At 38.8% G+C, this 20,282-nt stretch overlaps 1 protein-coding gene across 6 annotated transcripts in view; it reads right to left on the minus strand.

Annotated features, from left to right (window-relative positions):
- PTPRD (protein tyrosine phosphatase receptor type D) overlaps positions 1-20,282 on the minus strand; it is a 473,666-nt gene that overhangs the window by 148,449 nt on the left and 304,935 nt on the right. For all 6 annotated transcript variants that reach the window (XM_004373491.2, XM_004373489.2, XM_004373492.2 and 3 more), the window contains 3 exons: positions 12,940-13,030; positions 7,156-7,365; positions 3,746-3,906 (listed from right to left, as the gene is read on the minus strand). In XM_004373491.2, coding sequence (XP_004373548.1) covers positions 3,746-3,906; positions 7,156-7,365; positions 12,940-13,030 — 462 coding nt within the window. The remainder of the gene's footprint in view (positions 1-3,745; positions 3,907-7,155; positions 7,366-12,939; positions 13,031-20,282) is intronic.

Consider the following 20,282-nt stretch of genomic DNA (forward strand, 5'->3'; position numbering starts at 1 on the left):
CAGTCCTACTCTGACACACATGGGGCACCATGAGTCAGAATGGACTTGATGGCAAACTTGTTTTAGTCACATCTACCTTATGTTCTTTACCCATAACCCTTGGGTTAGGGATAGGATTATCTACTCTCTCTACAATATCCACTCAGGTTTAACTACTACCATCCAAGGATGTGAATTTTGTCTAGGCTGTGCCTGAGACCTCTCTGATCTCCTAATCCACGTTTTCTTTATTTCCATAGTGTGTAGTAAATATTTCTCATCCATCTTGTAAAGCTTTTCCAAACAGTCAGGTTAACATTTTATTTTTAAATATTTACTTTCTATATAAATAATTCCTGGACGGTTCTAGAACTAGAGACTGAAAAGCCTTACGTATGTAACAGGTGTACAGAATAGAAGAATATCTAAGAACAGGAAAATGCTTTGTGGATTATTATTATTATTATTATTTAGTGGGATCTGATGAAGGGCGGCCAGGAGCCATATTTAAAACAAAGCAAAACAAAACACAGGAAGGCAAACATATAGTACTCACTCTCTTAACTGATTTTTGATATTCTAAGATTCCAGAATATTATTATTTAAAATATTTAATTATCTAATCTACCTCCTAATTTTATGAATGAGGAAACTGAGGCCCAGAGGGGTGCCATGACTTGCTACCCCATATATCCTGCTGGTCCCAGAATGGGACTTGAACTCAGGTTTCCTGACTCCTTGTTCAGTTTTTTCTAAGTCTCGCTACCATCTCATCTCTGTCAATTTCAATTTTTAAATCATTGCACATATCACATTTAGAGTACAAAATTTCAAAAATCATAGAGCCAGATAATTTATAACACTGAAGACCTACCAAATATAATTTATTTTTTCTGATGATTCAGAACGTATTTTAGAGCTCTACAAAGCCTCGGTGATATCATTTAATTATTGATTATTAATGTATTAGAGGTGTACAAATGACTGGGTTAAAACAAAGTTAAATGAACAGAATGCCAGATAAAAGAGTGTACCACTTCCATGTTAATATAATTAATAGGAATAAGTTTCAAGGTCTCTTCAGACACGTGGGTAAAATATACTTCTTTACGTGGATGAAATATATTTCTGTAGCTACAGATCATTCTCCTAACTCAAGTGTCTTGTAAGTTGGTGCAAATGACAGAGGGGATTACTAAGAAAATGTGAATACATGACATTTTAAACTCATTCTCTTCTTAAAATATTACTTGCCTACAGGAAGTAAAATAATAATACTGATAATTATGAAAAATCCAATTCTGAGCCAATGACTTGGGTATAAACCAAGAAGCACCTAAAAAGAAGGATCAAGTATTTATTATATAATTAACTTTGTTCAGAATCCAAGCTCTAAAAGCCACTATTCATTGACTACAGAAGATTTTCTCTTGAACCGCCTCATGATAATCAAGAAGGACATTGTTGAGTCTACTTGAATTTCAAGTCAGGAATGTTCTTTACTGCTGAAGCAAGCATTTCTATTTCAGAAACACTTCATGGGCCTTCAGATGGCTAGCTAAATATACTGAGCATGCGAGGATGTGTGCATTTTCCAACAATTGCATTAGACGATACAGACGCACACACTAAAATGAGACTCTCTTTTAACAGCTCATAAAATCTTCAAATACGATGCCTCTTTTTGAAGCTTTAGGCAAAATGATAACTGAGTGGGTGTTGTTTTCCAGCACAGGCATATAAAGAAAGGAAAACCATAATAAATCTTTAAGAAATTATTAACGCTATAATCCTACTTCTTCCCGTTTACATAACTGACTCATAGATGCTGAGCTCTTCTGTGTTAAGTGGCATACATCGATGGTAGCCAGATACATCCAAATGAAACACAACTTGTCCACTCTGAATAATCACGGAATGTCACGTGACATGTTCTAGAAATGAACTGTCAGCAAGCACTTGTTTTCTGATCTGACACCCGCAGAAAGGTAGGACCACTTGAATAAGTATCTCCCAGAAAACATTTAGAATTCTACCTTTGCTTTTTTATAATTATATAATATTCTGGTGATAAATACAGATAAGAACTGCAAAGGGCACTAGCCCCTGCCTGGACTCAAACAGGATCTATTATTGTTCTGGGGTGCGGGTTCTCAGTGCTTCCTGCCCTTACCTGGTACACAAGAGAGAGGCAATATAATACAATGGGCTCCTCAGGATGCACTCAGATAAGGGAGTGGGGTGGGAAGATTCATCATCTAAAAGGAGGTTTTGGCCTTCAACCACTTGCTTTTTCAGCTCTTTTATGGCATGGCTAATTGAGGGATGGTGGTCATCGGGAAAAAAATAATGGATATTTCTTTCATCCTTTCTAGTTCTAAAAGAGGTAATTTAATGGGTTATGGTTATGAACTTTCTTTAGTTTGTCTTTTTTCTCAATCCATTCTTCACACTGGAATAAACGGAACGCGGCCGTATAGGAAAAAGTTTTTCAACAGGAAAGTATTTGAAGGATATTTTTTTAAGAGTCAAGATAAGAGGACCGGGGCAGAAATAACATAAACCCAATGGAGAAGCTATATGGGTAGGAAAGAGAAATAATGGAAATCAGATTATAAGATTAAGCACTGAATCAGAATCCAGTGAAGATATTTCATTTGATTTTGAAGTCCAAGGTTATGGGGAGAGACAGAGAGAGAGACAGAGAAAGAGAGAGATGGGGAGAAGCTCCATGGTAAAGAGAAAAGATCATCTTTACATCAGCATGCTGAGAGACACCACACTACAATGGAAAATGGTAACACAGGGATTAAAGTTTTATGGAAATAAAATTTCATTAGAATAAAGGAAGTTGACTTAAAGGGAGATAACTCAGAATTTACAGGATTTAGTCATTTAAAAGATTTAAAAATGTTTTATAAATTTATATCTATATAATTTCATAATAATATATTTAAGTCATAAAGTATTTAGGGGACAAAAGAATGACTAATGTCTTCTACCCAACTGACTGGGCAGTGAACTAGGAAATAAAACTTTGCTTATATATAACGGAGGCAGAGATAGATTGAAAAGAATGGAAAATCAGAAAAGACTGGGTAGATACAAATTCTTTGCACTTGGCACTACAAAGATCGAGGTTGTATTTTTTTTACAAAGGAAAATTGTACCTTCCATCCTCTCTTGGACAAAAACGAGAACTAACTATTGAAGATGTAGAATAAGGGTGAGAAGTAAATGAGGAAGAAGAGAGTTCATTCTCCTTCTCTCTCTCTTTTTTCCCCTTATTTAATCCTCCATTTTTAGCTACTTTTGATAATTTCTGAGAAATAGTAACAGGGAAAAAATCTCAGCACATGTGCATGTTCAACTTATGGACACAAATGGGCAAATTTGTCAGTGTTGCAAACATCCTGTTGAAATTAAGCAATTAATCATCAAAAACAATCAAATGCAAGCATGTACAGGAACTGCCTGCTGTGGACTTACTTATGTCTCAATTCACATGCAAAATGCTCAGACTGCATAAAGCAGGTGGGATCCCTGCACGCTGGACAACAGAATCTGTACATACCACACGCTGCATGAGATTTTAAACAGCACAGTCTTTACATCAAGTTTCTAGCTAGAATGGAAACTTGTTTCCAAAATGTATTGGGGTGGCACTAAAGCATTTCTACTATAATCAACCATGTCATGAACACAGAATAATAACTAAGTCTCCAAAAGTGGAGCAGGCTGCAATAGAAATATTGGGCAAACCTACCTTTTATAAAGGAGAATAGCTATGACAATGCAGATGATAAAGACCACTGCAAGGACAGGACCTACAACCCAGATCAAGCCTTCTTCCTCATCTGTGATTGGCTGTGGATCCAGATCCATGGACACTACAGGGTCAGAGTAGGGGCTGGTTGCATACATCTTCTGAGGAAAAAGAGAGTCTATTTTAGTTATAAAATAATGGCTTTCTAGAAAACATAGGTAAAATAATAAATTCAACATTTTCAAATAGTCCTTTATTCCTTTTTTAAATGGCATTCAGCAATTCTTTTTTTTTTTTTTTTAATTTGTGCATATGCCTTATTTTCTTTAATGAGACTATACATTCCTGGAAGGTATGGGCTTATATTCTACATGGCATTGTATGTTTAAAGCAGGAAGCACAGAATTTTGTACTTAGTGGATTCTCAGCAAATATTTGTTGAATATAATAAATTGTTCATCTTTTCAAATGGCTAAGATGATCAAGACATGAGGGAATAGGCTCATTTTTCATGATCAGTGAATATATTTAATTTTTTAAAAATCTGCATTAAAAAAAAAAGTTTAGGGAATATTTCCTGAATTTAAATACAAAAGCTCAATGCCCAATCTGGAGAACATAGCCTTCACTGATAGCTGGTCTACCATCCTTCCTTCCATTGGAAAAGCAAATGATAGGGGAAGCCGGGTCCACAGAGAAAAGCTTGACCATTCTTATTTTCTTCAGTATGTCCAGGAAAGAGATTAACTAGATGTTGAGACTTTCATATGCATCAAAAGAAGATGGAAACTCAGTATATTTCCAACCTTCTCAGAAACAGTTTAAAAAAAAAAAGAAAAAAAATACGTATGGTATAAGGATTTACACAAAGGACTTGGCAAGCTGACTATATATTTGAGAATATTATTCTTTATATAATTGTTTGTTTTGGTTCCTACTTTCCCCTTCCAGCTTGTAGGTCACATTCAAATTGTTCAGCGGACAGAAAGTAAGCAAAACTTTCTGATTTAAAATTCTTTACCAAGGGACTTTGAGATAATAATCTTGGTCAGCCAAGATGGAAATCTAAGCACAGCTTTTCCCAAAGCACATAGATATTTCCATTTCCATCCCAAATCAGGAAACAGAGATGAAAATGAAAAGAAAACAAAGCCATAAAAATGATACCAGCCTCATAAAAAGTGGAATTTGTTCAGCGTGTGGAGAGACTAGAAAAGATTAAACCATAGGTCATTCTAAACCGGCCTTCTGATATTCTTAATATGAGGCAACGGGATGGGAAAAGCTCTTCTTTGGGATGTGTGTGGGGATGGGGGTGATATTGTCTCTATGCAAATTATCAGTTCACCCTTGGAGAGGTGGGGCACTTTATTTAACAATCAGTCATGAGTATTTGAGGCTTACAAAAGGACTTTATCACTGTTTGCATTACACTGGTTGGACCAAGCATCTTCTATAACATACATGCTGGACCGAAAACATTTATGAAACATAAATGTTATTAGCTTTGACAGCAATGTGGAGAAAGATGATGGAGAAAATGGGCAATTTAGATCACATTATTTGGGGAAAAATAATCCTAATTAGAAAATCAGTGAACCAGTGTGATGATATACTAAGAGGTAGATTCTTCATCAGTGGGGACACATAGACATTCTGGAGGGAACGTTTGGGAGGGATTAGAAACGAGAGTCTCCCCAGTGGTGTTACAGTCAGCCTGGATCTGATACGACTTCTCTTCTTTGCTGGATTCTCTGATCTACCTCAAGGCTCTAAAAGTGCTTTTCAAATTGTTCCTAGAGCTATTTAAAGAAAATTCCTCTCAAATATCTAAAAGTCATTAAAAAAAAAAGACAGATGATATCCAACATTCCATTCCCTTGATGTTCTGCTTTAAAACCTTCAACTAGAAAGAGAAAGCATATTCGTGCATTAAAAATTCCAGGAAGCCCGTCACTGTTTTCTAACGACATTCTGTGCGCGGAGGTAAACCTGCCAGAAAGGCTGCCTTTGTGTTTTGATTTTCCACAGGGGAAATCCTTCCGTCATTTGATGAGAAGCCCCCCTGTACAACCTAACACCTGATGTGGAGCAACCTTTGCTAACAGTGGGCTTCTTACATACGGGGAAGACTGGCTGGGCTGAGCTGCCTTGTCTGTCAGATTTATGTCCCGATTAGAAAGATACAGTTTGAAATGTGTATATTATTGTTAATGTAGATGGCTACTTCAAAATCCAACCCCTACCCGCCCCCAACAATTTTCTCTCTCTCTTCATTTTAAACATTTAAAGCAAATCAAGCATAAAATGACACAAGAGCAAGATGAATTACATAAAAGAAGACAACTCATTATTATTCCTAAGAATACCTTAGGAATTCTCCATTTTATTGAATTATTTTCTAACTTTCTTAGCTCTTCACTGATAAAGTCACTATTAAATGCTGCAATTACAGAAGCTGCCTCTGCTTGCTGCGTCCTAGACAGACCCTCCCCATGAACCTGGGGAGACATCAATGAGGTCTCAATGGCAGTTACAGGAGAAGAAAATACCTTCAGATTCAGTATGTTGAATATATACTATGTTGAATTTTAGAGCTTGTTAGTTCCCATTGTTATCACATGAGCTAATGTCTATCAGCTATTACACAAGAAGAATGTTGTTGCTAGGTACAGTCAAGTTGATTTTCTACTCATAGTGGCCCTATAGGACAGAGTAGAACTGCCCCATAGGGTTTCCTAGGCTGTAATCTTTATGGATAGGAGTCCTAGTGGTACAGTGGTTAAGTGCTTGGCTACTCACCAAAAGGTCATCGGTTCAAACACACTAGCTGCTCCAAAGGAGAACAATGTGGCAGTGTGCTTCCGTAAAGATTTACAGCCTTGGAAACCCTACGGGGTCCTATAGGGTCACTATGTGTTGAATCAACTCGACAACAGTGGGTTTGTGTTTTTTTTTTTTTTCCTCTGGAATCTTTATAGGAGCAGATTGCTACACCTTGTCTTTCTACCACGGAGCCGCTAGGTGGGTTCAAACTGCTAATCATTTGGTTAGCAGCTGAGTGCTTAACCACTATGCCACCAGGGCTCTTTTAAGATTAAAAAGGTCATTCAACAAAAATGAGGAAGGAGATTGCAAGCACTGACAGCTATCACCCTACAATAGACATGTGTGATATATCAAAAGTCTCCAGAAATATGACCCATCAATTTGAAGTCCACATAAATTCCCTGTCATCATAGACACAGTCTTGTTTGTAATGCAATCTCAAGCAATATACTCAACCATTTTCAAAGAGCTGGCAGCCTGTTATTACATTGAAGATAATGACAGCTCATGAGAAATAATTAGGATGGATTGGTGAAAATGTAAAAGAATACCGCAAGCAGATGCCATGGTAATTAACTTACAGACTCTGTGTGCTCCATCACGGCTAACACAAAGAAGACATATTCTTGACCACTTTGGAGTTGCTTGTTTGTAAATCCACCATAATGTTTGTCGTCCCCCAGGGTGAACTCAGTGGGAAGGACGTCAAAGTGAGCAGCAATATATGGCTTTAATTCAGCTTCTCTCCCATAACGGATGCTTCTGCGTTTCCTAGATATCTCCTTAAGCAGCTTAAGGAAGAATGTGGGAAACAGAAAGAGAACTGTAAACAACAATAACCCAAATTATTGGCAGTTTAATGGGAGAAATTAATTCAGGCCTGGGAACAACCCAAACACAGTTTGTCCACATGTCATGTAGCATGTCAACATCACTAAATTTCAGTTCCCTTGATAATTCTAATGCTTGCCTTCCTGTTAACATAAGACACTGGACTGATACACCAAGGGCCGGGCTATAAACACAGGGCTATTAGATCCCTTATTAGTAGCTCACATCCTTGTCCACACTAATGAAATCCTCCCAAAGGGCAATGGTGCCTTAAAACTCACCCCAGGAAAAGTCAGCTTGATTCATAAAAGCCTGTCATGTAGGGAGATTTATAGAACAAGTACAACCTCAGATAGAGCCATCTCAACTTTCAAATATGACTAAATTTTAGAGAGGTCAGTAGCATTTTAGATTGTTCTTAGTAATAAGATAATTTATATGATGCAGATTCTCTCAAATCAGGAGAAACAGAATTCAATAAATAATTTTAATTTACATATATTAAGTAGATATTGCCACTCATTTAACAACTTTTGGCTTGACGAGGCTCCTTAAGTAGCCACTTGGAGTGGGGGTGCCTCACATTTTATTATGGACACAACTTCTTCCGGAATCTAGTTCTCTGGAGAGGCTGAATTATCTTGCCAGGTGAGACGGTCATTGGCATCACCTGTTTAGCACATTTGGTCCATATGATGATGAATTAAGATAGGATGATTAATTATGCAGGTGGCACCGTGGTTAAGAGCTTGGCTGCTAACCAAAAGGTCAGCAGTTCAAATCCACCAGCCGCTCTTTGGAAATCCTATGGGGCATTTCTATGCTGTCCTATAGGGTCGCTATGGGTTGTAATTGACTCTACAGCAATGGGTCTGGTTTTGGTTTAATTGGCCAGTAATAAAGCAAAGCTAGATGCTTAGCACTATCCTTGTCAAATTAGGTCTACTTGTATTAATAACAAAAATTATTATAATGATAAATTATGATAATAATAATCATTAATAGTTATGAATTAAGCACTTACCACACGTAGGCACTGTTCTAGGCTGCTTAAACATGCATTGGTTAGGCTACTATTATTATCCTTACCTTATAGATAAGGACGTACAATAGAAAGTGGCCGTATATGATTGGACTCAAGTTGTGAAACAAAATGAAATTACATGTAGGGTAGTTTTTCAACCATATTTTTGTTTACTTAATGACTGCATAATATCAAGAAAATACAAATGAGACATTTAAGCTGTGATAATCTAAGTTGTTTTGACTCAGTCTGTACTATTAAAAAAACAAAACAAAAAGCAAAACAAAAAACACAGCCTGTGAGTCAATTCTGACTCATGGCAACCCCATGAGTTCAAGAGTAGAACTGCTACATAGGGTTTTCTTGGCTGTGATCTTTATGGATGCAGATCGTCAGGCCTTTCTTCCAAGGTGCCACTGGATGGTTTCAAATTGCCAGCCGTTAGGTTAGCTGTTGAGAACAAACTGTTTGTGCCAGTCAGGGACCTCAGCCATACGTATTTTTTGTGCATCTGCTTTTGTTAGCACAGATGAATTCATGCTGGCATTTCTTTTTCTTGGATTCGCTTAACATGCTAATTAAAAAAAAAAAAATCCTGATCCAAAAATTCAAAGGAATGTTATACTTGAAAAGTCACTACAAAGGTTAGTGTTAACATGCAGTAAATGATGGCAGCCCACTGCTTTGAGAAGGACAAGGGTACTGCAGACGCGCTGAACAGCTTATTGGACTTGGCTAATTAAAAACATCTACCATCAACTGTTTATGTGGCTGTGTCTCCTCTTCTACTTCACTGATCAACCCTCCCTTGATTTCATTCATATTTCAGATGTTGGCTACTGTCATAACTTATCCATATCATTGTCATTCCCACAAGTACCTTGCTAGGTTCTTTAAAAGACTTAGAGGAAGTATTTTAGAATAAGATAATTGAGTTGCTTGGTGCTCCTTGGATCCAAAGCAGTTATTCATTAAGGTCAAAACTGGAACATCAACCTTGACCCTTTAGGTTGTTCTAACCACTGCAGGACACTTCCTGTGTGATATATAAGTAGTTCACAGGTGCTCAGATGACACCAAAGTTAGCCAGTATGCTGAAGTTACAGCCACAAATGACTTCATTATTTTAAGGCAAGCCTTTGAAGTACAATGCAATGAAAAGCTCCGGATATACTGCAAGACCTGTCCTGAATTAAATATAACTAACATTTTACGAGTCATTTTGCCCAAAATTCGTTTTGACTAACAATGTCCACTCTTCCCATTCTGATCTTGACAAAAGCAGTCTATGAATTTATCATGTGAAGAGTATTCCCAGACAAAGAATGAATGAGTTCAGAATATAATTTTGAGAGTAACTGTTTAGAAGGCCTCTTTCCATTTTTTATGGGCCTCGATGAGAGGCATACATGCGGAAATCCCCTTAGGCCCCTACTCTATTCGATGACATGGTTCTAACAATTTGAATTATAGGCCTTTAAAAAAAAAAATCATTTGGTCAAATACATTTAAGAGAGGAACACGGCTTTGTCAAACCCGGCAATGCCAAGCTATAGATAAAATTACTGCAATGCTTTTATTATCCATGGAAGCAAAAAAAAAAAAAAAGGCCTGTGTGGAGGGATCAGAAACTGGATGAGTAAGCATGAAGGAAGGGCGTGGCCTACTCTTCTTTGTTCCCCTCCACAATAGTTAGAAGATGTGCTGGAGGTAAGTCTAGAAGATATATCAAGGGCTTTAGTTCTTTATCAGAAATAATTTTCGTTTTCCAGTCAATACATATCTTATTTCTTCCACCATTAATTCTACAATGTGGTCTCAATTATATCAGTAAGAAAAGTGGGAAACAACCCATCCTGACCCCAAATTTTTGAATTAATAAATGTTCTTTATCAAACTATTATACAGATTAATGAACCACAACTTGTGGGAAGATTAAAATGGCCCTCTTATGGGATCAACAGCACCAAAAAAACCTAAATCCACTGCTGTCAAGTTGATTCCGACTCATAGCGACTCTATAGCACAGAACAGAACTGCCCCATAGGGTATCCAAGGTGGGGCTAGTGGATTCAAACTGCCAACCTTTTGGTTAACAGCCGAGCTCTTAACCACTATACCACCAGGGCTCCATCAATGGCACAGACCCACAGAATTTAATTGCAAGCAAGTTCAGTGTCATATAGCCCTATACCTTAATCCATTAGCGTTGCTGTATTTTGAAGGTTAAAATCTGGCTGTAAAAGTGAATCAGCTTCCTATTACTTGACATCAAATGGCTCTATTTCTAAGGAAAGCTTATTATTCAAAGGCACTTGATGTCATTTTTGGCTTGGATTCAATGCCGTAATTTTTTTTTTTTTAATATTTAGAAAGATACATAGATTTCACAAGTAGCTTTTGCATTCAAATTCCAATTGCAGCTAAAATGGGACAGTGACAGTTCTGTTCATCAGCTGAGAATGGTTTAAGATAACAAAGACTAGTTCAGGAGTTAACTAATTAGTTACCAATACCAAATCCACTGACATCAAGTCAATTCCAACTCATGGAAACCCCCATGTGTTACAGAGTAGAACTGTGCTCCACAGGGATTTTTTTGGCTATAATCTTTACAGAAGCAGATTGCCAGGCCTTTCTTCCATGGCACTGCTGGGTGGATATAAAGAGCCAACCTTTAGGTTAGTAGTAAAGTGCAAACTGTTTTCACCACCCAGGGACCTTTCAACTCATTAGTTACAAGTAAAATAATTGCCTACTTCAAAGCACTTGTAAAAGGCTAGCTAATCATCTTGTATCCTCCAGTATTACAGAATGATGATTTTGTTCTTTTATTATCAACAGAAAAAAAACTTTAATGTACCTAAATTATTTGGCATGATTAGAGTGGTGTCTGGGATATTTTACACTCCCTCCCCTCCAATGTCACAAAGCAGAGACACAGAAGCACAAGCCTAACCTTGAACTCATCTCCCCCTTCTTCGTGTGATGAAATTTAACTCAGATAAAATGAAGTGGGGGGTGATGAACCGTACTCCTTGAGATGACATCTGTCTGCCTGAGGAAGCTAACAGCTCTCATCTGTCAGATCACAAAGTCTCCTTCACACAGGCATGAATGAAGTAAACGTCATCTCCTTGTAATGCCGTTAGGGGGGTTCCTCTCTTCCTCCCCAGTCTGCACTAATTTGAAGTGGAGAAAATATCTAGAAAGAACAAACGGTGCTAGGAAGTGTCAAATAACCCAATACATTAAATCTCCTATTTCCCCAAATGGGGGCTGGTTATTTGCCTTATGAACTGATTTGCAAGAGCATCAAGGTAAGAAGCAGAAGCTTCTGTATTTCAAAATGTCAATCTCAGCCATTACCTTGCTGTGGCCGTCTGGGGATCTGGCTTAACACACTTCTGGATCACAGTTTTTGCATCTAGATATGTCGTTGTTAGCTGCTATCTAGTCACCCCTGACTCATGGTGACCCTAAGGACAACAGAATGAAATGCTGCCCACCTGTGGATCAGACCATTGTGATCCATAAGGTTTTCACTGGCTGATTTTTGGAAGTAGATCACTGGGCCTCTCTTCCTTGTCTATTTTAGTCTGGAAGCTCCGCTGAAACATGTTGTGTATCAAAGCAACACACAAGCCTCCACTGATAGACTGTGCATGAGGTGCACTGGCTGGGAATCGAACCTCGGTCTCCCACACTGAGGTGAGAATTTTACCACTGAACCACCAATGCGTCATCATGTCGTATAAACAACTACGTACAGTTCTTCATACTATGCATTAACTTCCAAAAAAAAACACAAGAAACTAATACATGAATAGTTTCTCAGCCGTCCAATGAACACACAAATTAAAATACACCCACTGTTGTAAGATTTTGGAAATTAAAATCATACAATTTAGTGTTTATGCTATTCTTTGTACTTTATTTCTTGTTTGGCTCAAAATTTTGTGATTTGTTTTGTTTTCCCTTAAAGTTAAATGCATTTTTGATTCTGAAAACCTAAAGGATAAAGAACGAGGCACATTTTGCTGATCAAGCAGAATTCTGGGAGAAAGTGGCAAAGCCCACACAGTAGGTCAAACGTTGAACTCTGGTGCAAATCCCAATTTAGTGTTTGTAACAGCCGCAGCAGCCCTCATCTGATGAAGTGGACCTTGGAATTCGTATCAATGGTGATTAAATCTTTGCTGACAAGTCACTTCAGCTTTCATACCTCTGCAACATGTTTTACAAGGGGGAAGGGGCAAAATGTTAAGGCCGACCAAGATTAGACAGGTTGTAAGCTTTATTGCAGCTTAATGTTCTTTAATTAAAGCAACAGGATCTTTGTCAGGCTCCTCGTGGTTAACACACTGCAGACATCACTGAGCCATCTGACCAGCCAGCCAGGCGGAAGCCAGCAGCTGGATTAGATGCTAAAACGCCTCCAGAGGGAGGAGGAGGATATTTAATAAATTAAATAACTACTGAAAGACACAGTCAACAAAGACACAGTTACCTCATCTAACTCCATTTCATCCGGACTCTCCCAGGGCTTGATAAATTTCCCACGAGATTTCTTCAAAGGCACAATTATTATGTAGTAACCTCTGCAAAAGAATGGACAGAAAAAAGAAAGGTTAATTCAGAGGGAAAACAACATATGAATATATCCTTAAATCTTCCACCGACCAGAGACTGAGACTGAAGGCAAATTATGGATATGGAGTGACTTGTCCATTTCTTACATCAGTGACAAAGAACCACCTGTTTGTTAAATTTTAAAAACAACATGGGTAAACATTTATATGTGACTTCGATGATCTGATAGGGTAATATCCCCACGGTTGACTGCTCTGTACTAGGTTTCCTAAAGAAAGCAGGCACAGTTTGTTAGGACCCTGGTGCTAGACACATACAAGGCTGGTAGACTGAAAACCACCACCACAAGCTGCTGAACCAAATATTTGTTATGACATTAATTTATAAGAGGAATTATTTGATTTCTTTAAAAAAGGAACTTACAATAAAAATTACTCAGTACCATACAAATATATTATTGTCATTATTACTAGTTTGTTTATATAAACCTAAAATACTTTTTATTTGGTTAAAAAATTTTAAATGTAAAAATTATTCATAATCTAACAACATAATATAAAATAAAACATAAAGGATCCCCTCCCTTTCTACCTATCAAATTGCCAATCTTAAGGCAAGCACTGCAGAAATTTGGAGATCATTACTTAGGGCCTTCAAAGTAGATCTCAATATCATGATAGCTATAGGAAGAGACAAAAAAAATGACCAAGATCTCATACTGACAACGGTCAACTAAAATTTAAGTACAGGGAGTCCTCAGGTTACGAACAAGATCCATTCCTAAGTCTGTCTTTAAGTCTAATTTGTAGGTAAGTTGGAATAGATACAGACGGTTCTTATTTTGCATCAGTTAGTCAAATGTTTGTCTTAGTATATAGTATATATTTTACATTTCTTAAGAAACACATCCAAACCGTGCAATGTTTTCACGAGCATCACAAAGTAGTGCATGCGTTGGTTATTATGAACCACTGTATGTATTTAACTCAAGTTTTTAATACAATAGGCTTTATGGCAGTCCATTGTTAAGTATGAATTGTCCATAAGTTGGACATTTGTAACTCGGATACTGCCTGTAAGGTATACAGACAGGTATTCACAAATATATATAGGTTATTTGTAAAGTTTGCTTTGTGACTTCAGCGTAGTGTATGCCATGCCCTTGTATTCGTGGTTAGGGACTTTGTCCATACTGATCTTTTATAGGAGTTATACAAGGACTCAGGAAGACTGTGCTGGACCAGGCAATGTTTTGTTCTCTTCTACATAAGACCACCATGAGTCAGAGCTAACTTGATGGGAACTAGTAATAACATACCAAGAATTTGAATATAATGTGTAATAACTAAATACTTATTAATGATTTTCTTCTCTTAGGTTAGGAGGAAAGGCCTGGAGATCTACTTCTGAAAATCAACCAATGAAAACCCTAGGAATCACAATGGTCTGATTCACAACCAGTCATGGGGATGGCTGACGACGGCACAACATTTTATTCTGTTGCGCATGGGATTGCCATGAGTCGGGATCCGACTCCACGGCAGCTGCCAACAACAACTTCTCAGGTATGATGTTAAATGCATTACTGCCCTCTCAGCAATCCTATAAGGGTACCAAAACCAAAGCAAACCCATTGCTGTTGAGTTGATTCCGACTCATAGCCATCCTGTAGGACAGAGTAGAACTGCCCCATAGGGTTTCCAAGGAGTGCCTGGTAGAATTGAACTGCTGACCTTTTGGTTAGCAGCCGTAGCTCTTAACCACTGTGCCACCAGGTTTCCAATCCTATATGGATAGGTAACTTAAAAAAAAAAAAAAAAAAAAGACAGATGCAGAGAGATTGCCCAAATTAAAATGGACAGTAAGGGGATTCAAATCTTCATTTACCTTAATATTCTCTCTCTCTCTCTTTCTTTTAATTTAGTGTCTATGCCATGAAGTATTTTCTAAGGACACTATACATTTTGTGGAGATTTACTGTGAAAATGAGAACACACACGCACACACATTCACACATGCACCACACACACACACACCCACACACCCACACTTATTAGAGAAGACTGTCTTACAGGGGTTAAGAGGTGAAAGAAGGGAGTTATCAATCCTGTATCACATTCTATCATAGAGACCAACAGAACACATATGAAGCCCTCTTTCTACTCATCTCAAAATAACACCTGTAGTAAACATAGCAAACTTTCTGTGATAAAGAACTCTGTCTCCATAAGCTAAGTCTAGCGCTGAACTGTCCAGTAGAGCAGGCTCTATCCCCTTGGGGCTATAGAGCACTTGAAATGTGGTTAGTTGAACTGAGATGGTCAGTGTAAAAGATACACTGGGTTTTGAAGACTTGGTATGAAAAAAAAAAGAAAGTAAACTATCTCAATAATTTTCTAACATTTATTAGATGTTGAAAGGATAATGCTTTGGACAAACTGGGTTAAATGATATATGTTATTGAAATAAATTTCACCTGTTTCTTTTTACTTTTTCACTGTAGCTACTAGGCGGTGTAACATGTCAGATGTGTCTTGCATTCTATTTGTTGGACAGAACTGCTTTAGAGTGTTCTGGTTAACATGTGGTATCTGGAAATAGGCTGGCTCAGAATTCTGGCTCTGCCACTAATTTGCTGTATGATTTTGGACAGATCATTTCACATCTCTGAATCTCAGTTATGTATTCTGAAAAATGAGAAGAAATACTGTCAGACTTATTTTATGGAAATAAAGCAAATGAACACAAAGTGCTTAGCACAGTGTGTGGCATCTAACACTAAACAGATGTCAGGGGCTACTGGGAAAGACACATCTGAACGACCTTATTTAATGTTGTTATTGTTGTTAGGTGCAGTCAAGTTGGCTTTCAATGCATGGTGACCCCATGCACAACAGAAGGAAATACTGTTCGTCCTGCACCAACCCCATAATAGGTTGCAGGTTGGACCATTGTGATCCATAGGGTTTTCACTGGATGATTTTTGGAAGGAGATCACCAGGCCTTTCCTCCTAATCCATCTTAGTCTAGAAGCTTTGCTGAAACCTGTTCCGCATCATAGCAACATGCAGACAGACAGGTGGTGGCTACACATAAGATGCACTGGCTGGGAATCAAACCTAGGTCTCCTGCAGAGAAGTCAAGAGTTGTACCATTCAACCACAATTGCTTCACTTTGTTTAACAGGTCAGGGGATTTCAGTTCCCTGAGATAAGTGCAAAAGAACTTGCCAAACTTTTCTTTTCTTCCTAATCAAGAATTCAAGTCAAAGCAGACAATTATACCAGAACCCTTTTTCCATGGTGCTCTGAGCAACGAGAACAACAGACACAGAGGACTGCACTGCTGGCTGTTTGCTTTCTTTACAACAAATAATCATGATGATCAAGAAGGGTGAGGAGAAGGAAGTGCTGGAGACTGTGAGTGAGGCCAATATCTTTTATTTTATGATCCAGAGTAAGCTTCCTCCTCTTCTTGTCCTCCCACCACCTGAAGGATTTGCCAAACAAGTCCATCATGTTAAATGAGCATGGAAAACAATGACAGAGGCTGCAACTGAGTGTACAAAATAGCACTGCAGATGCACTTGATAAACACACTTGTCAAGGAACCTCTTGCTTTCCACTATCATTAGCACCAAGTCAGGAGAGCCTCTCTTCCTGAAGGTGATGATACTGCATATTAACAAAGAGCTCCCATTGTCCTCATGCAGAATCTTGTAAATCAAGGTTAAGCTGATGAATTCTATTAATTTTTCGTCTGCTTTCAAGCTCGGAGCTGCCATTTTTGTACTTAAGAAAAAGAAGCAATTCTCTCTTCTGCAGCACTCCCCCAACAATTCATTTTGTGGCTGGGGTAAGAAGGGAACAGCCGCTCCTGCAGCAATCAATAAACAGCGCGGCCACAGACCCGTAACTTTTCTCTCCATGGATATCTGAAGGCTTTGCCTATGGCAGTCCAAGTGGAGCCTGCTTCAAAGTAGCTCTCTTGCATAGAATGGAAGGGGGCACCGGGAATTTTGGACTCCATATTATAGAACGTCTTAATGATAGATAGCAAGCTGCCATGGAGTGGACTCCAACTCATAGAGACCTTTTGCACAACAGAACAAAATGCTGCCTGGTCCTGCATGCTTGAATCCATCCTTGCAGCCACTGTGCCAACACAGTGCACCAAGGGTCTCCCCCTAACCCTCACTGGCCCTCTAATTCACCAAACATGATGTTCTCCTCCAGAGACAGATCCCTCCTGATGACACGTCCAAAGCAAATGAGTCGAACAATGTTCTGTGTGATCCATAAGGTTTTCATTGGCTAATTGTTGGAGGTAGATCACCAGGTCTTTCTTCCTAGTCTGTCTTAACTAGAAGCTCCACCGAAACTTGTCTGCCATCAGTGACCTCGCTAGTATTTGATATACCAGTGTCATAGCTTCCAGCATCACAGCAACATGCAAGCCACCACAGTACAACAAACTGACGGATAAGGCCTAAATTCACACATTTCTACTGTGTTCTCAGAAACTATGGCTTTGTAAACACCTATGTCATTGCCTTAACTGAAACCTACCTTTTCCCTGAAGACACTGCTTCCCTTGAAGACTTCTCATGTGGTGGCTGTTTTTTTTTTTATCTCTCCTCCCAACCATGAATCTTAGAGTCAGGGGTTGGGGTTTCTTTATTTCCTGGCTTCCCATTGCTTCTTGCAGGCATTGATTCTCCACCCTCTTGCCAAAAAATACCACACAACATAACACAACACAGCCTTCCTATTTTTTCAGTCCATGCAGTTCAGCTATATTATGCTCCTCTTTCCCTGATTTTTGCCATCAACCAACCTCCCCAGTATCTATTTTCTCTTATGGAAGATTTTTTCCGTGGAGTTCAGGGCCTTCCTTTCCTCCCAAACTCTGGTTGTGATTTCAACTATCTTTGGCCTAGCCCAGCCACCACCCAGGGCTCTCTGATCCTTTCGCTCTGCCCAGGGACTCCTCTTTTCACTCCCTATTTTCTTCCTAGGTGATCTCATTCCTGCTCAGGGTATCAGTTATAGTCTATACGCAAATGATTCACAGATAGGAATCTTCAGCCCAGAACTCTCCTCTGAGATCCACCAAAACCAAATCCACTGCCATTGAGTCGATTCCAACTCACAGCAACCCTATAGGGTTTGAAATCCACAGGTTTATCTAATTCAACTTTAATCTCCATTTCTATGTCACAGAAGTATCTCAAATTTACCATGGCTAAAACAAGACACACGATATTCCTCTCAGAATAAATGCTCTTCCAATACTGCACCACAATCCATTTGAGTATACACAGCACAAACCTAGTGTTACTACTGACAATCTGTTTTCACTCCCTGTCTCATATCTCATCTATCGCCAAGTCCTAGAGCTTCCAAAATCTATCTCTAGGGCATTCACGTCTCTCCATCTCCATTACCACTACTGTGGCATTATTCACTGTCTCACACGAGGTTTCTACCTTAGCCCCTCACTTTCCCTCTCTGTTGACTTACACCCCTCTAGTTGAGTCTCTGAAATTTTCATTTCAAAATACAAAACTGATTTTGCCATTTCCCCTTTTTAAAACATTTCAGTGGATCCGTCATTTCTCTGAGGATAATGACCAAAAAGCATTACAAAACCCTGTAGGATCTTGCTGGAATCCATCTCTCCATTCCCTCTGCCTTATAGCTTCATGGGCTTCCAATTTCTTGAACTTATCCTGCTCCATCCTTTCATAGAAACTTTGACCATCCTGTGTGAACTGCCTAGAACTTTCTCTCATTTCCACCTGTTCCAAGTTAACTCCCTTCCCTCAAATATGACTTCACTTATTACTTCCTAAGTGAAACTTTCCTTGAATTCTCTCATTAGATCAAGAACCTCGCCTATTTGCCCATGCACCTTTTTTTTATTTTATTGTACTTCACATGCAGGTTTACAGAACAAATAGTTTCTCATTAAACAGTTAGTATACATATTGTTTTATGACATTGGTTACCAACCCCACAGCATGTCAACACTCTCCCTTCTCAACCTCGGGTTCCCTATTACCAGCTTTCCTGTAGCCTCCTGCCTGCTAGTCCTTGTCCCTGGGCTGTTGTGCCCCATTAGCTCGTTTTGTTTTATGTACTTGTCTAACTTTGGCTGAAGGGTGAACCTCAGGAGTGACTTCATTACCGAGCTAACAGGGTGTCCAGCGCCCATACTCTCAGGGCTTCTCCAGTCTCTGTCAGACCAGTAAGACTGGTCTTTTTTGTAAGTTAGAATTTTGTTCTACATTTTTCTCCAGCTCTGTCTGGGACCCTCTGTTGTGATCCCTATCAGAGCACCATGCACCAGTTTTCGTCTACAGTGAGTTCTAATACTGCTTAAGACATGTTTCTGTAGTTAGAAAAATACCACGAAAGCAGATCTACCTATGCTGTTGTTAGGGGCTGCTAAGTCAATTTCGACTCGTAACGACCCAATGCGCAGAGTAGAACTGCCCCGTCGGGTTTTCTAGGCTGCAGTCTTTACAACAACAAATCGCCAGGTTTTTCTCCCAGAGTGCTCGGGTGAGTTTGAACCGCCAACCTTTTGGTCAGCAGCCAAGCACTTAACTGGTGCATCACCAGATACACATAATCTTCCCGACATCTGCTTAACATTGCCATGTTATCCCTGAGTTCTTCTTCCTCTGAGATGTGGAAGTGGTTGAGCTAGTAGGCTCTCAGGGACTTACGCTTCTCGCAAATCAGGCCGTCCAAAACGTTCGGGGGGCCCTTCTCCTCCATGAGAACCTCTACTCTCAAATAAGTTCATGAAGCTTTTCCTCCTTTCTCCAAACCAGCAAGACATGCGCAGACAGTTTACAGAATATATAACTCTTTACTCCAACTGTTCTTTTCTGTACTGGCATGGGTGACCCTTGTTCTATTTCTTGGGACATTAAGGAAGAGATGATTCAGATAGGAGTGAAATAGAGAGCTAAAATGTGCCCTACAAATTCATATCAACCAAGTGATATGAACCAAGAGAACTTGCTTGAAATAAAAAAAAAAAAATGTTTTGGGGGCTTGATCAGCTTTATAAATGCATAAATATTAAAGTCTACACTCTGCTTTGTCTGTCCTTCTCAAGTCTGGAGTTTGGGCTTAAATGTTTTTTTCAACATAGACTTTAACTATTAAACCGAAAGAAAAATAAATAAGTTCAGAATCAATATATGTGGAAAGCCCTAACTACTTATAAAGTAAGCTGTGTTTTCCC

Source organism: Trichechus manatus, unplaced genomic scaffold, assembly GCF_000243295.1.
Source record: "Trichechus manatus latirostris isolate Lorelei unplaced genomic scaffold, TriManLat1.0 scaffold00025, whole genome shotgun sequence".
Classification (NCBI taxonomy): domain Eukaryota; kingdom Metazoa; phylum Chordata; class Mammalia; order Sirenia; family Trichechidae; genus Trichechus; species Trichechus manatus.